This window comes from Jaculus jaculus, chromosome 15, assembly GCF_020740685.1.
Source record: "Jaculus jaculus isolate mJacJac1 chromosome 15, mJacJac1.mat.Y.cur, whole genome shotgun sequence".
Taxonomy (NCBI): Eukaryota; Metazoa; Chordata; class Mammalia; order Rodentia; family Dipodidae; genus Jaculus; species Jaculus jaculus.
Window position 1 is genome coordinate 69,322,911 of NC_059116.1, and position 16,608 is coordinate 69,339,518.

Below are 16,608 nucleotides of genomic sequence, written 5' to 3' on the forward strand. Positions count from 1 at the left end.
TTTTCCTATCAAATTTTCCAAAGCAGTAACTTAAGACCATTTAAGTCTGCAATCCCACCCAGTGCTCTCTGAAATATATTCTCTACTACAAAAAGAGGACATGTCTACCAAATACCACCTATTTTCCTATATACTGGAATTTTCTGCGACCTTTCCTCTTAACTAACCTGTTATCTCAAATTCTCTGTTTCTACCCTTTTATTTATGTTTTTCAGGTTTTCCTTGTCTTCATTCAAGGACACTGATTCAAATCTTGTTTACACTTTTATGATCATATTTTTGTTGTACTTTTTTATTACTGGCAAAAGCAACAATAGCAATACATATGTCAGCTTTCTTCTTTCATGATCAGAGCATTAGACAAGAATTGTATATTCTGCAGTTCTTCTTCTTGTCCTCAACCTCCTCTTTTCCTCTGAAATGCTATCTACTTGTACCAATCTTCAAATCTTTTCTTGGTTCTTTGGGGGCACCTCGGAACTAACTCAGCATGTTTCTTCTTTGCCTTTATCATGGGTGACTCCTTCCCTACTTTTCCAGATAAGCCCAAACCTCCCCATCACGTCTGCCCCTATTCATCCAGTTCCTTTCTTTCCCTTTCGTTATGCCTCCATCACTTTCTATTCAGGATGGGCAGTATCAGTCTCTCAACAGAAATCAACACACTCTACTACTTTCCTAGCCTCGTTCTTGTTGAAGTACCCTTTCCAGATTCTGCACTGTCTAAAAAGAAATTTCAATTAGTTTTATTTTAAGAATAAACTGTAACTAGCCCTATTCTATAAATTATAGGCTTTGTGATTTTCCCTTCTTCCATCTTATTTTACATACTTCACATTTCTTTTGAAATTTGTGAGAATTCAGTTTCTAGAGTACACCCTTTATTTTCTTACCTGCTTGCTTGAATTAGGACAACTGTTAATGTTCAACATCACCTTTGCTGTTTTCAATCCCTGGTACAGATTCTGTATTTTCTTATCTTCTATAAGCATAAAATTATGTATTCCTTCTCCGAACCTCTGTAATTTAATATGCTTATCTCTTTCTTTTAAACTTACTCTTATCTTATGTTCCTTTACCTTATAATGACCTGTGAGCTTATTTTATTATTCTTATTAAATTTTACGTTCTTGGAGACATTAGTAATGATAACAACTATAATAATTGTTCTCCATTATAACAAGTTCCTACCAAATTTCAGTTCTGTGTTAAAACATGTATCTTCACTACTGAGCAGCCCTATGAGGACTATCTTTACTTTTAGGTATGATTAAGGAATGTACATGTACTCAAGGTCAATACTTGGCATGTGTTGGAAGCACAAATTGAATTTAGGCTTTCCTGATTTCAAAAGTCATTTTTTTTTTTTTTTTTGGATGAGTAGGAATGAGCAAAAACAATACCAAACAGAGGAAATAACATCTGCTTAGTCTTTTTTTATTTCTTTTAAACATATGGCTGGGGAAATGGCTCAGCAGTTAAAGGTGCTTGTTTGCAATGTCTATAGGCTCTAGTTCATTCCTCAGTGCCCATGTAAAGGCAGATTCATAAAAGTGGTACATGCATCTGGAGTTCATTTGTAGTGGGAAGACACCCTAATGCATCCTTAGTTTATTTCTCTTTCTTACTAATGAGTAAATAAAAGGACTTAAAAAACTTACTATATAGTATTCTCATTAGCAACACGCTTGGCAGATAGACACTGAATAAAACAAAAAAAAACATGCTCATCTTGAGTCCTAATAGGTTAAGACAGTTGACATAGTCAGGTTTTCCAGAGTTCCTGAGCCTGTTTGGACAATACCTACATCTATACGGTGAAAAAATAGCTTAAACTCCAACTCTTAAGTCAAAATCAGGACAAAGCTTTCATATCTCTGATTAAGCAGGACATAAAATGTGAAGATCTAATTCACCTGAATTAAGTAATAACATGTATTTGTTTCTTTCCTTGGAAGCATCAAGGCCAGTGAGGCAATGAATCAGGGCTGTTCCAAAAAGTCTTACTTAGATAATTTAAACCATATTTAGATCAAGCCTCCAATAATTCTACTTTCTGAGGCTGACATCAGTGCTGTGAAAACATGCTAATTTTACTCTGCTGACAGAGTTAAAAATCAATGTAAATTTAGGGTCTTATTTTACATATGAACAGGTAAAATTATATTAGGCATTAATACAGAAAGTGGTGGCTTTTATTTTCTATATGTAAACAGCTAAGGTTTGTAACCCTCTAAGAGCAATGTCATTATATAGCCCAAATCCCATCACAGCAAATACCTTTACAACAGAGATATCGGTATAACAAAAGCCCTTTCAAGCTTTGGCTGACAGCCCACATATTTCAAGCAATATTTGATGTGAGACTTGGAGTTCACAGTAATGGGAATTGACCAGTATTTCCAAAGGTAAGATTTGAATGATTTCATCTCTAACTCTTATCCCATGATACCATGAGTTGAAGTGATGTGCAATCCAAACCCATGAGTATAAAAACTAAACCCAAAGGCAGAAATGAAACCATCAGTGCTCTTAAAGGGCAAAATGTCCTTTTTTTAACTTAAGGAACTCTTAGCTAAAGGAGAAGGCTTCTGACCTAAGCCACAAAACACAGCAGTTCAGAGCTGGGGTTGGGTCTCATTTCACTGAGAGACAAAATGAAGACACACACATGAAGACAGAAGAACGGTGTTCACTATTCACTCTGGGCAACTGAGCTACGTTTCTTAATATTTTTGAGCCCCAGTTTCTTTATTTGTGAAATATGGCTAAATTCATCTACTGTCAGTATTTTGGTAACAGCTATATATACACATATCCTAGCAGAGGGCCTGATGTGTCTTCTGTGTCTTCTAAAAGTTCCCTTACTGGGCTTCCTTTCCTCTCCAAGACCCTGATCTTCTGCAAACCACTTTTGTGAATTAGGTAGAAAATCTAATGAGCAAAAGTTAACATAATGGGGCTGGAGAGATGGCTTAGCGGTTGAGCGCTTGCCTGTGAAGCCTAAGGACCCCGGTTCGAGGCTCGGTTCCCCAGGTCCCACGTTAGCCAGATGCACAAGGGTGCGCACGTGTCTAGAGTTCGTTTGCAGTGGCTGGAGGCCCTGGCGCGCCCATTCTCTCTCTCTCCCTCTACCTGTCTTTCTCTCTGTGTCTGTCACTCTCAAATAAAAAAAAAAAAAAGTTAACATAATGTTAGTTTAAAATACATTCAGGATAAGGTGTTGTTCAAAGGAGAACCTAGGGAAAAGAGAAAAAGTACTAGCATGATTAGGCCATACACAAGTATTTACTTGACTAGGAAAAAGCTCTTAGCCAAAGTAAGGTGTGTGGATTCAAAAGCTAAATTGGGAGCTGGGGAGAAGGCTCGATGGTTAAAAGTATTGGCTGGAAAGGACCCTTATTGGTGACATGTTAGCTGAGTCTTATATGGCATTCTGTCTTTGCTAAGTAGTATACTATGAAAGTATTAAAACAAACTATTTTCTGTGTGTGGTAAAGATATGGATAAATATCTTCAGAATATATACACTGAAGGTCTGCTATTCTAATTATGAGGTTTTAACTTATCTAAATTTTTAGTTATATGACTTTCTACTTTTCAAATTACAGGTTGATCAAATGTGTGGCAATAAAATTCTATAATCTTTTTAAAACAGTTCTAGAATTCCATGATCTATTTTAAGATAGAAAACTCGTCTTATGGGGCTGGAGAGATGGCTCAGTGGCTGAATGAGTTTGCTTGCAAAGCCAGAGGACCCAGGTTCAATTCCTTAGTACCCACATAAAGCCAGATGCACAAAGTGGCACATGTGTCTGGAGTTCATTTGTGGAGGCATGAGACCCTGGTGTGCCCACTCATTTTCTCTATCTCTGCTTCTCTCTCAAATATTGAAAAAAAAAAGTCTCATGAACATAATCTAAAGGCAAGTCTCTGTTGATCTTTTTGTAAGTACTGGCATGGGCTTTTAAATTCCCTAAAAAGCTCCCTCAAACCTGGTCAGACCTCAGCACTATAGGGAATAAGCAACAGCTCTGCATCTCTCAGAATCCAAGATTTCTTACTCTTATCTTTTAGCCTTGCTAATAAGGAATAGGTTCAGAGGAAAGTATGGGCAAAAGTTTGTGTGTCTAACTAAAGAGCACACCACAAGCTAAACTGAGCTCTCGCTTAGGAGATGCAACTGAAAAAATAAAGTCAGACAGAAATATCAGGGCATGGCAAAAAAGGAACTATGATATCCACTGAGAAACAGAGAAGCTCTGAGAGGAAAGGGGGGGGGAGAAAGGGAGGGAGATAGAGATATCAACAACAGAGGAAGAAAAGGGTTACAGTAGCGATAGAGACCAAGCAGCCGAGGAGGTACTTTCACTTCAGTCTGTACAGAGGGTGCAAAGCAGAACTTGCACACACAGAAGCATCAACCTGGTACAGTGGTCTCTGGCCTCTATGGTAATGACTGCAACCTCTACCCCCATCACATCCTAAAATGGAGGCAGGAGTAAGCACCGCACCATACCCTTTAATCTTCCTACTGATAAGGGCGTAAACCTCAATATTTCTTACGGTGTGTTAACTATCTCAAGCCACTAGGGTGCTACCCCTGTTTCCAAAAGGCACAATTCCACTTAATGATCCCCAATGGGTCACTTCCCCCCAAAATAGATGTCCTTCCTCAAAGCATACTTTTCCCCCTCACACCAGTGGCAGCATAGTAACAATTTATATGGTATTTCAAGGTCCCAACAAGCTATGGAAAAGTGCAAAGCCATTGTAATTACATGAAAAATCATGGGATGGTAACAGAAAGAATTAGCTACTGAAACACAAAGCTGGGAAACACTAATCCCTGCTACCCCACCCATAAAGAGTCTGCAATGCCTAGAAAATGACCTCACAGTGGACCGGGCCACTAGATGGACACTGGACAGTGTTTCTGCCCTCCCTCTCTGGGGAGTCCCACCTGTCTCCGCGGGTGGGAGCTCAGGGAGGAGCAGCCAGAATGCAAAGACTGCCAGCACCAGCTGCTCCCAGCCAGCCCACCCTTCCTCTCTTCTGCCCTCCCTCCTGAGGACGGAGGCTCTGGGAGCTCTGGATGCCCAGGAATGCCCACAACAGCTGTGGGACCCACCCTGACACCTGGCTGACCCATACCCCAGTGCCACATGCTGTCTGTACCTTTACTCTGGGGAGGGTTCTGACTCCGGTCCCGGAGGACGTTGATCTGGTAGACAGCTCCATAAGGCTCAAAAAGTTCTTTCAGCTCCTTTTCCGACCAGGACCGGGGGATCTGTCCGACAAACATCTTAATGGCATCTGGGTCTGGTTGGTCTGAGTGATCCAAAGCTCCGTTCATCTTGTTGGCTGTGCCGTTACTGTCAGAAGAAAAAAAAAAACGGAACCAGGAGCCAGAGTTAGGGCTGCAGGGTGAGGGACAGGAAGAAAAAAATAGTAGGGGAGGGGGTAAGGAGGCGGAAGGAGGAAGAGGAGCACAGGGGAAAGTGCCTAATGAGTCGTAGAAATGTGATGAACTAAAACAAAGCAGAGGCACCATTTGGTTGCTCCTTGGTGGCAGCAGCAAGGGCAGCAGCAAGGCTCTCACTGCATGCTGCTGCTGTTCAGCAGAGACTCTCGAGCACAGGCAGCGCCTGGCTGCCTGTCACCCAGGGTGTGGACATTTCCTACCCAGGACTTGGGAGGCAGCTGCAAGTTAAATGCAGATCTCCATTGACAAGCCTGCCATCAACATCACGGCGGGCAGCTTTATCAGCCCTGCACGGGTATCACTGAGAAAGAAAGGCAGGGCTGGATGTCTCTCCCTCTTTCCCATTCCCCGCCCTTTTTTGGAGGTTTTGGAAGAGAGGGGAGAGGTGGTAATAATAAAGTCACATGGAAAGAAAATGAAACACTTGGCAGTCAGTCAGATGACTAATGCAAGATGCTGGTGATGAATTTGCAGAGTGCGCGAGGCATCCATGTGTGCATCGAATCGGTACGCCGTTGCCGCTCACAATGGAAAGCGCTCCAGCTATGCAGCTCGGTGCAGCTGATTGGCTGCACACACTGGGGAAAGAGCTAGGTCTGGGAGGGGTTCTCTTTTAAAAAGAGCGTTGTTATGGGACTCAGGCACAAAGGGCTTAGTTCAGAGAAGCAAAAATGATCTCAGAGTTGCCTGCTTTGTGCTGGAAAAAAGAAACACTGCCCCCCACCCAAAAACAAAAACAAAACAAGAAAACTCAGAAAGTTGGGTTCCCACTAAAGTACATTGAATATTTCAAACCTTTCACACTCCATAAATTTCTCTATATATCTGACTTCCAGATGTTGCACTTAAGTTCTAAACAATCACACGTTTGGGAAAGAAAAAGAACCCAAAACATAAGTTTTTAGATGTCTTTCTTCCTAACACTTCCCAAATCCCCATTTGGAAGAGACCACTTGTTTCAAGCCTATAGTTCTGGCTACTATCATGCAATATGATGATGAAGACCTTCCTTTTCTTCCCTCTCCTTTTGAGCTAGAGTAAATATCACAACAAAACCACCTCCGCCACCTCCCATGCACCCTACAGGTACTCTATAAGAAGACTGAATGCCTCGGGTCAGCACTCCTTTGCAAGGCTGTGCTCCTGGTTCAGCAACGCAGCCCAAGAAAACACAAAACATTTCAACAAGCACAGAGCTAAGGCTCCACCACCGACAGCCTTGCAGGAGACCAGCCTAGTCCAAAATCAAAGGTCAAAGCTGGGTGTGGTGGTGTATGCCTTTAATTGCAGCACTGGTGGGGGGAGGGGGAGGCAGAGGTAGGAAGTTTGAGTTTGAGGCCAGCCTGGGACTACATAGTGAATTCCAGGTCAGCCTGGGCTAGAGTGAGACCCTATCACAATCCCCCTCCCTAAAAATAGGTCAGAGGGACACACTGAAATGTAAATGGCATGTGTGATTTCACTGCAAGACATTCAAAGACATATCTTAAGCAGAGTTCTTTATTTGGTTAGAAAAACAACAACAACAACAAAAGGCACTTTAAATCTGCTGTGAGATTAGGTCTGTTCTGAGCCCTTAAACAAATAAGACACAGCGTGTCTGTGATGCCTAGTATAAAGTACACAGGATCATGAGTTTGAAGACAGCCTGGGTTCAAAGAGGAAAAAAAAAAGGACAGTAGTGATGGCTAAAGCCAAATGCCCATGGAATGAAGAAATCCTAAATTAGGTGTAATTCACAAAGGAAAATGATGAAATATACTTTTTGCTATGTCTTGGCTTTTTATCTTTTACTTCTATTCCCCTATTTTACCAGTTTATTTCTTTATCTTTGAGATAAACAATCAGACTGTCATACTTGAGGCATTTTCAGATAGTGCTCTAATCAACCTCATTGTTATAAAAATGTTCTCCTGAATAAAATATTGAGTACAAAATCTTCTTTCAACAATTTAGGTACAATGTATGCTTGTTTATATTAGAGCTAAATTGTTTATCTTGTTCTTATGCACCTATACTTATTTCTAATCACTCTGACGACTCAGTAGAGTTTAACTGGGTGGAGCTGTGATTTCAGCAGGTGGAAGTGGCAAAGCCCCATGTCTTACAGAATGCAGTATTTGCAGCACACTGAAAGTGAAGAATGTGGCAAGACTTATTTCTAGGACAGGAAGAACTCGTGATTATTGCTGTTGATAGCTGACTATAATGCCAAGAGGAAGGTACTGCCACAGGTCTAAACTGCCAGAAAACAGAAGCCTGAAAAATGGGGTTACTGCATCTCATCTGTGACAGCATGCATGATTAATATGGTGTGAGAGTGAGGCACTGTACATTTGTTTAATGTCTAAACTTGGAATTCTGGAGCACTCATCAGTTTTTCCAAACGAGGAGCATTTATACTTTCTCCAAAATACAAACTCACCAATTACACAGAGAAGGAAAGCTTATCCCCTTGGTCTTTAGGCAGGCGAGTGTATGTTCACGACTGTTCTCAGTCAGCCGTCCTTCCTTGACATCTGCAGACCTCTGCATGTGCTGGGCGCCTGTAGTGAGTGGCTGGGAGCATGGCCTCTGTATCTCAACACCATCACTGCCTACTCTAAGCTTCACAGACGCCACCACATACAGACACGTGTTTTGTGCAGAACATAGCTCAGAATATATGGTCTTAAATGTTTGTTATTTCCTCAGTGAATTCCTTGTTATTGAGGTGAGTGACCATCATAAATCTATTTTTTTCAAGAGAAAATTATCTTAGTTTAAACACAAACAAATTCATAACCTAAATAATAATACATATCTTTTATATACAAGGTGCTAGGTGCTTTATGTTTTGAAGTTACATAATCACCCTATGATAAAGTAGTATTTTTCAAATACTAACATCTAAGACATAAGTTCCTTTTCTAAGGTTATAAGCTTATGCCTTCTTGGCAAAAAAGTATAATGTATTTCTAATCCACAATGTGGCCAAGCATCTGTCTAATCTGGCTGGGGTGAAAATGAACAGCTAGTGGTAAAACAATGGGAAGATAAAGTGGAGAGCTAGTCATACTGGGTCCCTGGAAGTACTTTGCCAATTAAAAGGCAGCACTAAAAGAATTCTACATGGACCTTTTTTCTGTCAGTGGGAAATAGCACAAAGTGCTGACCTTGACTCCTCTCAGGCTGCTTAGAAAACCATTCCTATCGACTCTTCTTTCCTGTTCTCTGGAGTCTGTGAAGCAGCTCTCACTCATTCTTATCTGTGTCCTTCCTTAACTGTCTGCCATTGCAAATAACCAAGTGCCTCTGCTATAGGTACAGCAACTGTGCCTGTTAAGTCAATCCAATCACGTTTAGTTGCCATGTAAATTAAAACGACCAGCACCAACAACAACATACTTTCCCAATCAGAGCTTTTATTTGGAAGAGATAGTCATATTTAACTGACTAAAACACTACTATTTCAGAATCCCATATACTAAAATTCTGATGTAGCCAACAGTTTGGTAAACTTTGCTTTAGTCCACCGAACTCCTCCTCCTTTGAACTCTAAAACTTCATGTTCTGGCTGATGCTTCTTTCTCAGAGACTTTTGTCCTCATAGGATTGTAGGTGTAGACACTTCTAAGTAAGCCAATGACATGTTTTAAATTAAGCCTCCAGGGGTTCTTACCAGTGGTCACAGAGTCAATACAATCATCACAAAGAAATAATTGTGGGGTCACATATCCAAACTCTGAGTGAGACCTTGTCTAAAAGAAACCAATTGGCATAGAAATTAACTTTAGCTTGCTTCTCTTCACTCCCTGGATTCCTTGGAATCCAGTAGAGTGCCTTTTATAGTACAGATATTTAGATTCAAATTCAAATCATATTTATAGACAGCCTACCTTTTGCCAGAAACCTTTGCCAAGTACATGACATATAACATCACAACAGCTCCAGTTGGAATCATCTTCATTTTGGTAATGAAGCAACTAAGTGACAGAACTAATGTGACTTATGCAGTATCATACCCCTAACAAACAGTGATTGTACAATGTGGATAAGTAAGACTTAAAAGCCAATCATCTTCTCTTTCTAATTCGTGAACTAAGTTGCACTGGAGAAGCCCCAGGGTAATACTTCACAAAGACTGTGACCAACTGCAGGCCCTGGACACAGACACCCACATTGCTGTGGGCACCTTGCCTGCAAACTGCAACCAGATCTTGAGTGCCAATTCTGCTTTGGCCCCTGGCACAGGGCCACTTTAAGGCTTCTCTAGGACAGATGCCAAATGGAACTGAGCAAGAAGCCAGGGGAGCATTGTTGGTATCCATCTTAGAGACAAAACGAAAACCTAATGATGTTGGGGAAATAATGAGAGTGCTTACGTTTTGCTTTTAGCAATACACTGACCTACTTCCCTACTCTATTTTCAAGTAAGAAGAAATTAGATCAACAGAGGATATGCAAAATCTTCTGAAGTTCCTCTAAAGAAGTATATCATTAAAAATAAGTGATTCAACACATAATTGTTATTATTATTAATTTCAGGAACATTTTTCATAAGGCCTCATAATTTGCAAGTTTCCTTCGAGAGAATGAAACAAGACAAACTGAGATTTCTAATCTTTCATCTTGTCTTTGGAAAGCTTTCCATGTTATACTTTCTGTATCTATATCAAATGAGAGCAGCAGACTTATAAAATGGCTTGAGAAAATGCCAAGTGCCCATAAATACTTGTACTAATTCAGAAAAGGACCCTTTAGCAAGGCTATGGTTTAGATGCACAGAGTAACTTATGAAAAAGAAAATTCAGATAATATGACCAGCTTCCTGAATGGTTGGTGTGACTCCCCTTCTGTGTACAGTTTAGTCCCCCAGGCTCACAGGCAATTGCATGCAGGCCAGAGAGTTGACAAGGTGTCATGTACACTGTGGGGAGCAACACAGAAGCTTAGATGGAGCTGTGAGTGACCAGCTGCTGAGTATGCTGCCAAAGAACCACCCCTCTCCATCTGTGCCAGCGTTCTTCCTACAGTCCTAGCTGCAGTCCCATCATGCCAGGCAGCCGACAAAGTCACTTTGACAAAGGGCTTGAGAATCTTTTTTTTTTTTTGGTTTTTCAAGCTAGGGTCTCACTCTAGCTCAGGCTGACTTGGAATTCACTATGGAGTCTCAGGGAGGCCTCGAACTCACAGCAATCCTCCTACCTCTGCCTCCTGGGTGCTGGGATAAAAAGGCGTGAGCCACCATGCCTGGCTGAGAATCATTTTTTAATATCACTTTTATTTAAGTGACAGCACACAAAGAAACAGGCTTTGTTTTGGTTATCACAGGAAACTATCCAACACTGAGCTGCATAAGGCAAAAACAGAAGGAAGGACCTGGCAATGGGCCTTGTGCTTCTGGCAAGTTGCACAGCCGGCATGAAATTCAACAGCACTGAGTTGTGTACATTGTTTGTCTTGATGGTGTTGGGTCTTTAAGAAGAGCATCATCTCCTTTACAAACTGGCATTAGGGCAACCTGAGGACCGGTGGCACAACTTTCTTGCGGCACATCAGAAAGGAAGACCAACCTTTCCTCGACTTTCATTGTCACTGTAAACTTGCCATAGCCACTTTTAACCTGAACCACTTAATGTATGCCAATATGAAAACCTCTATCTTCCCTCATTGTTTTTCAACAAGGCAGTCTTCTACTTGACTGGTACAGCTGTGTCCTAAGTGTGGCATGGTCATGAGTACTTCAGTACTTTTGGTAAACTTAAAACTTCCTGGATATCAATTATCCTGATAAGATGTTAAAAACAAACAAATGATGGTCCCATATTTACCTGGAAGGTTTTATTACCATTTACCATGGGAAGCAAGTCTTATGAACCACACCCACACTGGTCATAGAATGAGGTTCAAAATCTTTGAGGTGAGATGGCTATGTACCAGCTGGTAAATCCTCAGGGAAGATTAACTGAAGCAAATAATATTGTATGTATCTGAAAGGCTATCTGGAACCTTCTCCAATGTTTAAATTATAAGTAAATTAGTCTGCACTCCTCTAAAAACGTTCAAGTTTCTTTTATGTGCATAGACATAAGATTCTTTTCCCTGGGCTTTGACAAACTTGAAAAAAATAGTAATCTCATAAGAATGTATAGGACATCATTTTCTTTCCCAGGTAAATTGGAAAGAACACATTCACCATAGATGTTTGCTAAATGACTAGAGTTAATATCAGATTTTATTTGACCAGAGGTCTGGAAGCTACCTATCTGTTTATCAGGGTAAAATGCATCCATGATTCACAGAGAACTGATCCTTTAGCAAAGGTCACAGAACACCAGCATTTGGACTCACCAAGTAAAAGGAAAACCTGATTACTTTATCTCAATTTGTCTGATAATAAAAGCAGAAAGCTGGAAAACTCTCCTGAAGTAGTAAATGTTGAGGCATGCAAGGTTACCTGATGGATGAATGCATAGTAACTCTTGCTGAGAAGGCTGTGAGGCAGTGGATGTGGATCACCCCCACCAGAGAAACACTTTTCTTTGCTTGATTTACCACAAATAGTTAAGTGGACTTTAGGGTCTAAGAAGAAGGCATGTGTGCAAGGAGGGGGAAAGTGTTTTAAGTGAACATTTAGAAATGGCAACAGGGAAATAATCATCTCAAACAAGATGTGCAGACACCTTTGAAGGTGCTTAGGCTCTCACCTGATACGCACCCTCCCCCATGCCAAAGTTACTGCCACTGCTCCGACTGTACAGAAAGGGAAGCTCAGGCAAGCAGTGTCCCTCTGTGGCCCACGGAGGGTGCCCTTGCAGTCTGATTTACTTGCCCAAGCTGACTGCAGAATTTGTCTATCTGTGGTGAGCAAGTATTGGAAAAAGCTTGTTTTTTTGTGGGGGGGATGACTGAGGGATTAATTTGGCCATCAACAAACTGAAAAGCAGATCATTACAAAATGAAGACCAACCATTCATGAAATTCAGCATAGGCACTGTGGTGGTTTGATTCAGGTGTCCCCCATAAACGCAGGTGTTCTGAATGCTAAGTTCCCAGCTGATGGGAGATTTGGGAATTAATGCCTACTGAAGGCAGTGTGTTGTTGGGGCGGACTTATGTGTGTTATAGCCAGTTTCCCCTTGCCAGTGTTTGGCACACTCTCCTGTTCCTGTTGTCCACCTTATGTGGGCCAGGGTGTAATGTCCACCCTCTGCTCATGCCATTGTTTCCCCCTGCCATCATGGAGCTTTCCCTCGAGCCTGTAAGCCAAAATAAACGTCTTTTTCCCACAAGCTGCTCTTAGTTGGGTGATTTCTACAGCAAGGTGAACCTGACTACAACAGGCCCACAGTTCCCAAAATAAATACCAATTTTGTTTTTAAAACAAACATGCTTATACTCCATTCCTGGTCTACAGCACTGGAAGAAAGTAACAAGTGCACGTAATGAAGGAAAGCACACAACTCTGGTTCCTTGCAGACTAGGTTTTAGCAGCTGTGACTCTCAGAGCAAACAACTCCTGCTTTACCCACCACTGAAAATAGTTTGCCTGGATTTATTATAAGACAGCAGTTGAGGTAAATTGACATCAACGTCTGAAGAAACAGTGTTAGCCAAATTCCCTCTTACAGAAGTCACTTTCACACAAAATCCTCATTTTTTTTCCCATTCTTACAGTTACAGAAGGCTTGCCTTATGTCAGCCACAAGCCAGGTTTGAAGGAGACATCTGAAAAAACGGGTAATTGATGTTCCTAAGCTGCCTGTGGCTAATAAGAAGAGACAGAGATATACATAAGAACCAGTATCTTAAGTGATGTGACTTGTAATAGAGCAAAGGGCAAGGGCCTTCAGTAAGCTAAAAACAAATGACTGATACAAATACAGTGACTTGGCATTCAGAACCCTAAACCACACTGCACACTTATGGCCAATGTTTAAGTGAAAATCAAAAGAAAAAACAAAGCCAAAGAATGGTTAAGTTATACTACTTCATTTAGCTGATGAGAGAGAAAGAGAGAGCAAGAACTGTTCTAATAAAGAGCTGGGACTTGGGCTGGAGAGATGGCTTAGCAGTTAAGCGCTCACCTGTGAAGCCTATGGACCCCGGTTCGAGGCTCGGTTCCCCAGGTCCCACGTTAGCCAGATGCACAAGGAGGCGCACGTATCTGGATTTCGTTTGCAGTGGCTGGAAGCCCTGGCGCACCCATTCTCTCTCTCTCCCTCTATCTTTCTATGTCTGTCGCTCTCAAAAAAAAAAAAAAAAAAAAAAAAAGAGCTGGGACTTAGGGAAAGCAGTCCCTAATTCACCTCCCCTTCACACACACATGTGAAACTGAAGGCCCGTGAACCACCAGAAGAGAAAGCCTGTCATAGATCTCTAGCTGGAGCAGTTGGTCATGTGTGCTGCTGGTCTTGCACAGGTATAGAGGCCAGTACCTTAACCCATGCTTTTGATATCTATGATACAATATCTGTCCCGTCTCCACTTTTCACTCTCACACTCTCCCAACTCCTGGACAGAGGTTCTCTATTCCCAAGTATTATTCTCTCTTTTAATATTTTTTATTTTTATTTATTTATTTGTGAGAGAGAAAAGAGGCAGAGAGAGGGAGGGAGAGAGAGAGAAATTGGCATGACAGGGCCTACAGCCACTGCAAACGAACTCCGGATGCAGGAACTGCCTTATGCATCTGGCTTACGTGGGTCCTGGAGAATGTAACCTGGGTCTTTTTAGCTTTTTAAAAAAATATTTAATTAATTTATTTGAGAGAGAGAGGAAGAGGCAGAGAGAAAGAAAGAGACAGTGGAAGTGCCAGGGCCTCCAGTCACTGCTAAAGAACTCCAGACACATGTGCCTCCTTATTCATCTGGTTTACTTGGGTCCTGGGGAATAGAATGGGAGTCTTTAGGCTTCACAGGCAAATGCCTTAACCACTAAGCCATTTCTCCAGCCCAATTATTTCTCTTCTAACATGACCCATGGTCTTGTCCATTCAACTTTAATCTGAAAGAACATTCTAGTACCATCGCAAATTCTATACATCTACAAATAATATTTTCCTGTCTTTTAATTTTATTTGGCATTTAATGAAGTTTCATGTTCTTCTTCCCTATTATTCTTTTTTTAAATTTTTAAAATTTTTATTTATTTATTTGAGAGTGACACAGAGAAAGAGAGAAAGAGGCAGAGAGAGAGAATGGGTGCGCCAGGGTCTCCAGCCACTGCAAACAAACTCCAGATGCATGCGCCCCCTTGTGCATCTGGCTAACGTGGGTCCTGGGGAATTGAGCCTCGAACCGGGGTCGTTAGGCTTTACAGGCAAGCGCTTAACTGCTAAGCCATCTCTCCAGCCCCTTCCCTATTATTCTTATTGATTCAAATTCTCCTGATACCTCAGCAATCTGAGAACAGGAGCAATGTCTCACACTGAACAGGCACATAATACAGACAGACTGCCTGCTCTGACTTCTTCATCTTCTTTTTTTTTAAAAAAATTATTTATTTATCCATTTTGAGTGTGAGAGAGAGGCAGATAGAGAGAGAGAATGGGCACACCATGGCACCTAGCCACTACAAATGAACTACAGATGCATGCACCCCCTTGTACATCTGTCTTATGTGGGTCCTGGGGAATGGAACCTGGGTCCTTAGGTTTTGCAGGCAAACGTCTTAACTGCTAAGCCATCCCTCCAGCTCTGACTTCTTTCTTTTCTGACTGCAGATCCTACAGAAATATTAATTAATTGAACCTCACGGTAGGCACAGGGTGAAACTGCAGTTCTTGATGACAAGGATGTCTTATTAAATCATACATTGTATTAAATCGTAAGAGTCAACGCACCAACTCCAATACATTAATGAGTCATGCTTATTTTTCTCTAAATGTTTGCCAAGTTCACCTGTCCTGTATAGTCACTTTCCCATTTCTGGCTATCATCTGTTATTTCTAAATCACTGCAAACTGCTCAGTGGACAGTCCTAGTTTGGACTGTAGACTGAAGGACCAAAACTTTGATCACCTCTGTGCATAGGTATTCAGTACCTATCCGAGGGCTTAACTTTTTCTGTCTGTTAAATATTGATTATCTTTCCATCCATTATTTATTGTATCATCAACAATGAGTTATTCCATTTTGGGAGACTGATTTTCTTAGGTCAATGGCAAAATTTAAACTCAGGCTGGTCTCTTCCCAACCTAATTTTGACCTGCCTTTCTCTGTCATAAGTAATGTGTAGTCAAAAATACAAATGAGCCAAGCATGGTGTCACACGCCTTTAATCCCAGTACTTGGGAGGCAGAGGTAGGGGGATTGCCATGAGTTTGAGGCCACCTTGAAATTACATAGTGAATTCCAGGTCAGCCTGGGCTAGAGTGAGACTCTACCTTGAAAAACAAACAAACAAAAAAATGATATGGACTACCAACCTAAGGAAGGCAGCCAGCAGTATGATGTTTGATAGAAACACATTAGAAATTTCTGATGCCACTGTTTCTTTTCGCTGTCCTGGAAAATAAAAAGTTGACACTAAATGGGATCTAATTATGTCATACTAGTGACAGTAGTTTAGATTAGAAATCAGAATTCAGTTGAGTGAAATTCAGTGGAGACAGTCTAATTTCTAGAGACTAACAACCTATTAGGTTCACGTGTATTTCTTTTTTCTGATAATGCCTTCAAACTTGTATGTGGCAAAAATGCTAGCAACCTAGTTATGCACATGCCTGGTACTGAAAACCTAATCAAACCAAATCAAAAGCCTATGGAAGGAGAGGTCATGAACCTTAAGGGTATAAAGCTGAGTCTTGTCTGGCTAAATTCATATATTATGCTCACCAAACTACTCTGAAAGCACTACATTTAATGTTCATATTCATATATTAACGCTACTCTCGCTTTTGGTTAGAGAAGCTTCTTTTCAGATGGCAGTGACCACTGGGATGACCCAAAAGGCAACATAGTACTGAGAAATGACAGAGGAATGTTTAGCACTGATACATCTCTATCATACCCTCCAAGGCTCAGGGTCCATTGCAGAAGAGGTGGCAGAAAGAATATAAGAACCAAAGGAAGGGTACCCCTCCTTACAATGCAACTGTCTGGACAGAAATAGGCTTTGAGATCCATGACCTCACAGTG

At 41.2% G+C, this 16,608-nt stretch overlaps 1 protein-coding gene across 10 annotated transcripts in view; it reads right to left on the reverse strand.

The window, feature by feature from the left end:
* The window catches only part of Celf2 (CUGBP Elav-like family member 2), an 897,461-nt gene that overhangs the window by 175,690 nt on the left and 705,163 nt on the right, over positions 1-16,608 (reverse strand). For 9 of the 10 annotated variants that reach the window (XM_004662381.2, XM_045134876.1, XM_045134881.1 and 6 more), the window contains one exon: positions 5,179-5,375. In XM_004662381.2, coding sequence (XP_004662438.1) covers positions 5,179-5,356 — 178 coding nt within the window. In that variant the 5' untranslated portion in view covers positions 5,357-5,375. Of the gene's footprint in view, positions 1-5,178; positions 5,376-5,551; positions 5,703-16,608 lie in introns of those variants that run through there. The other variant, XM_045134882.1, reaches the window with a different exon arrangement.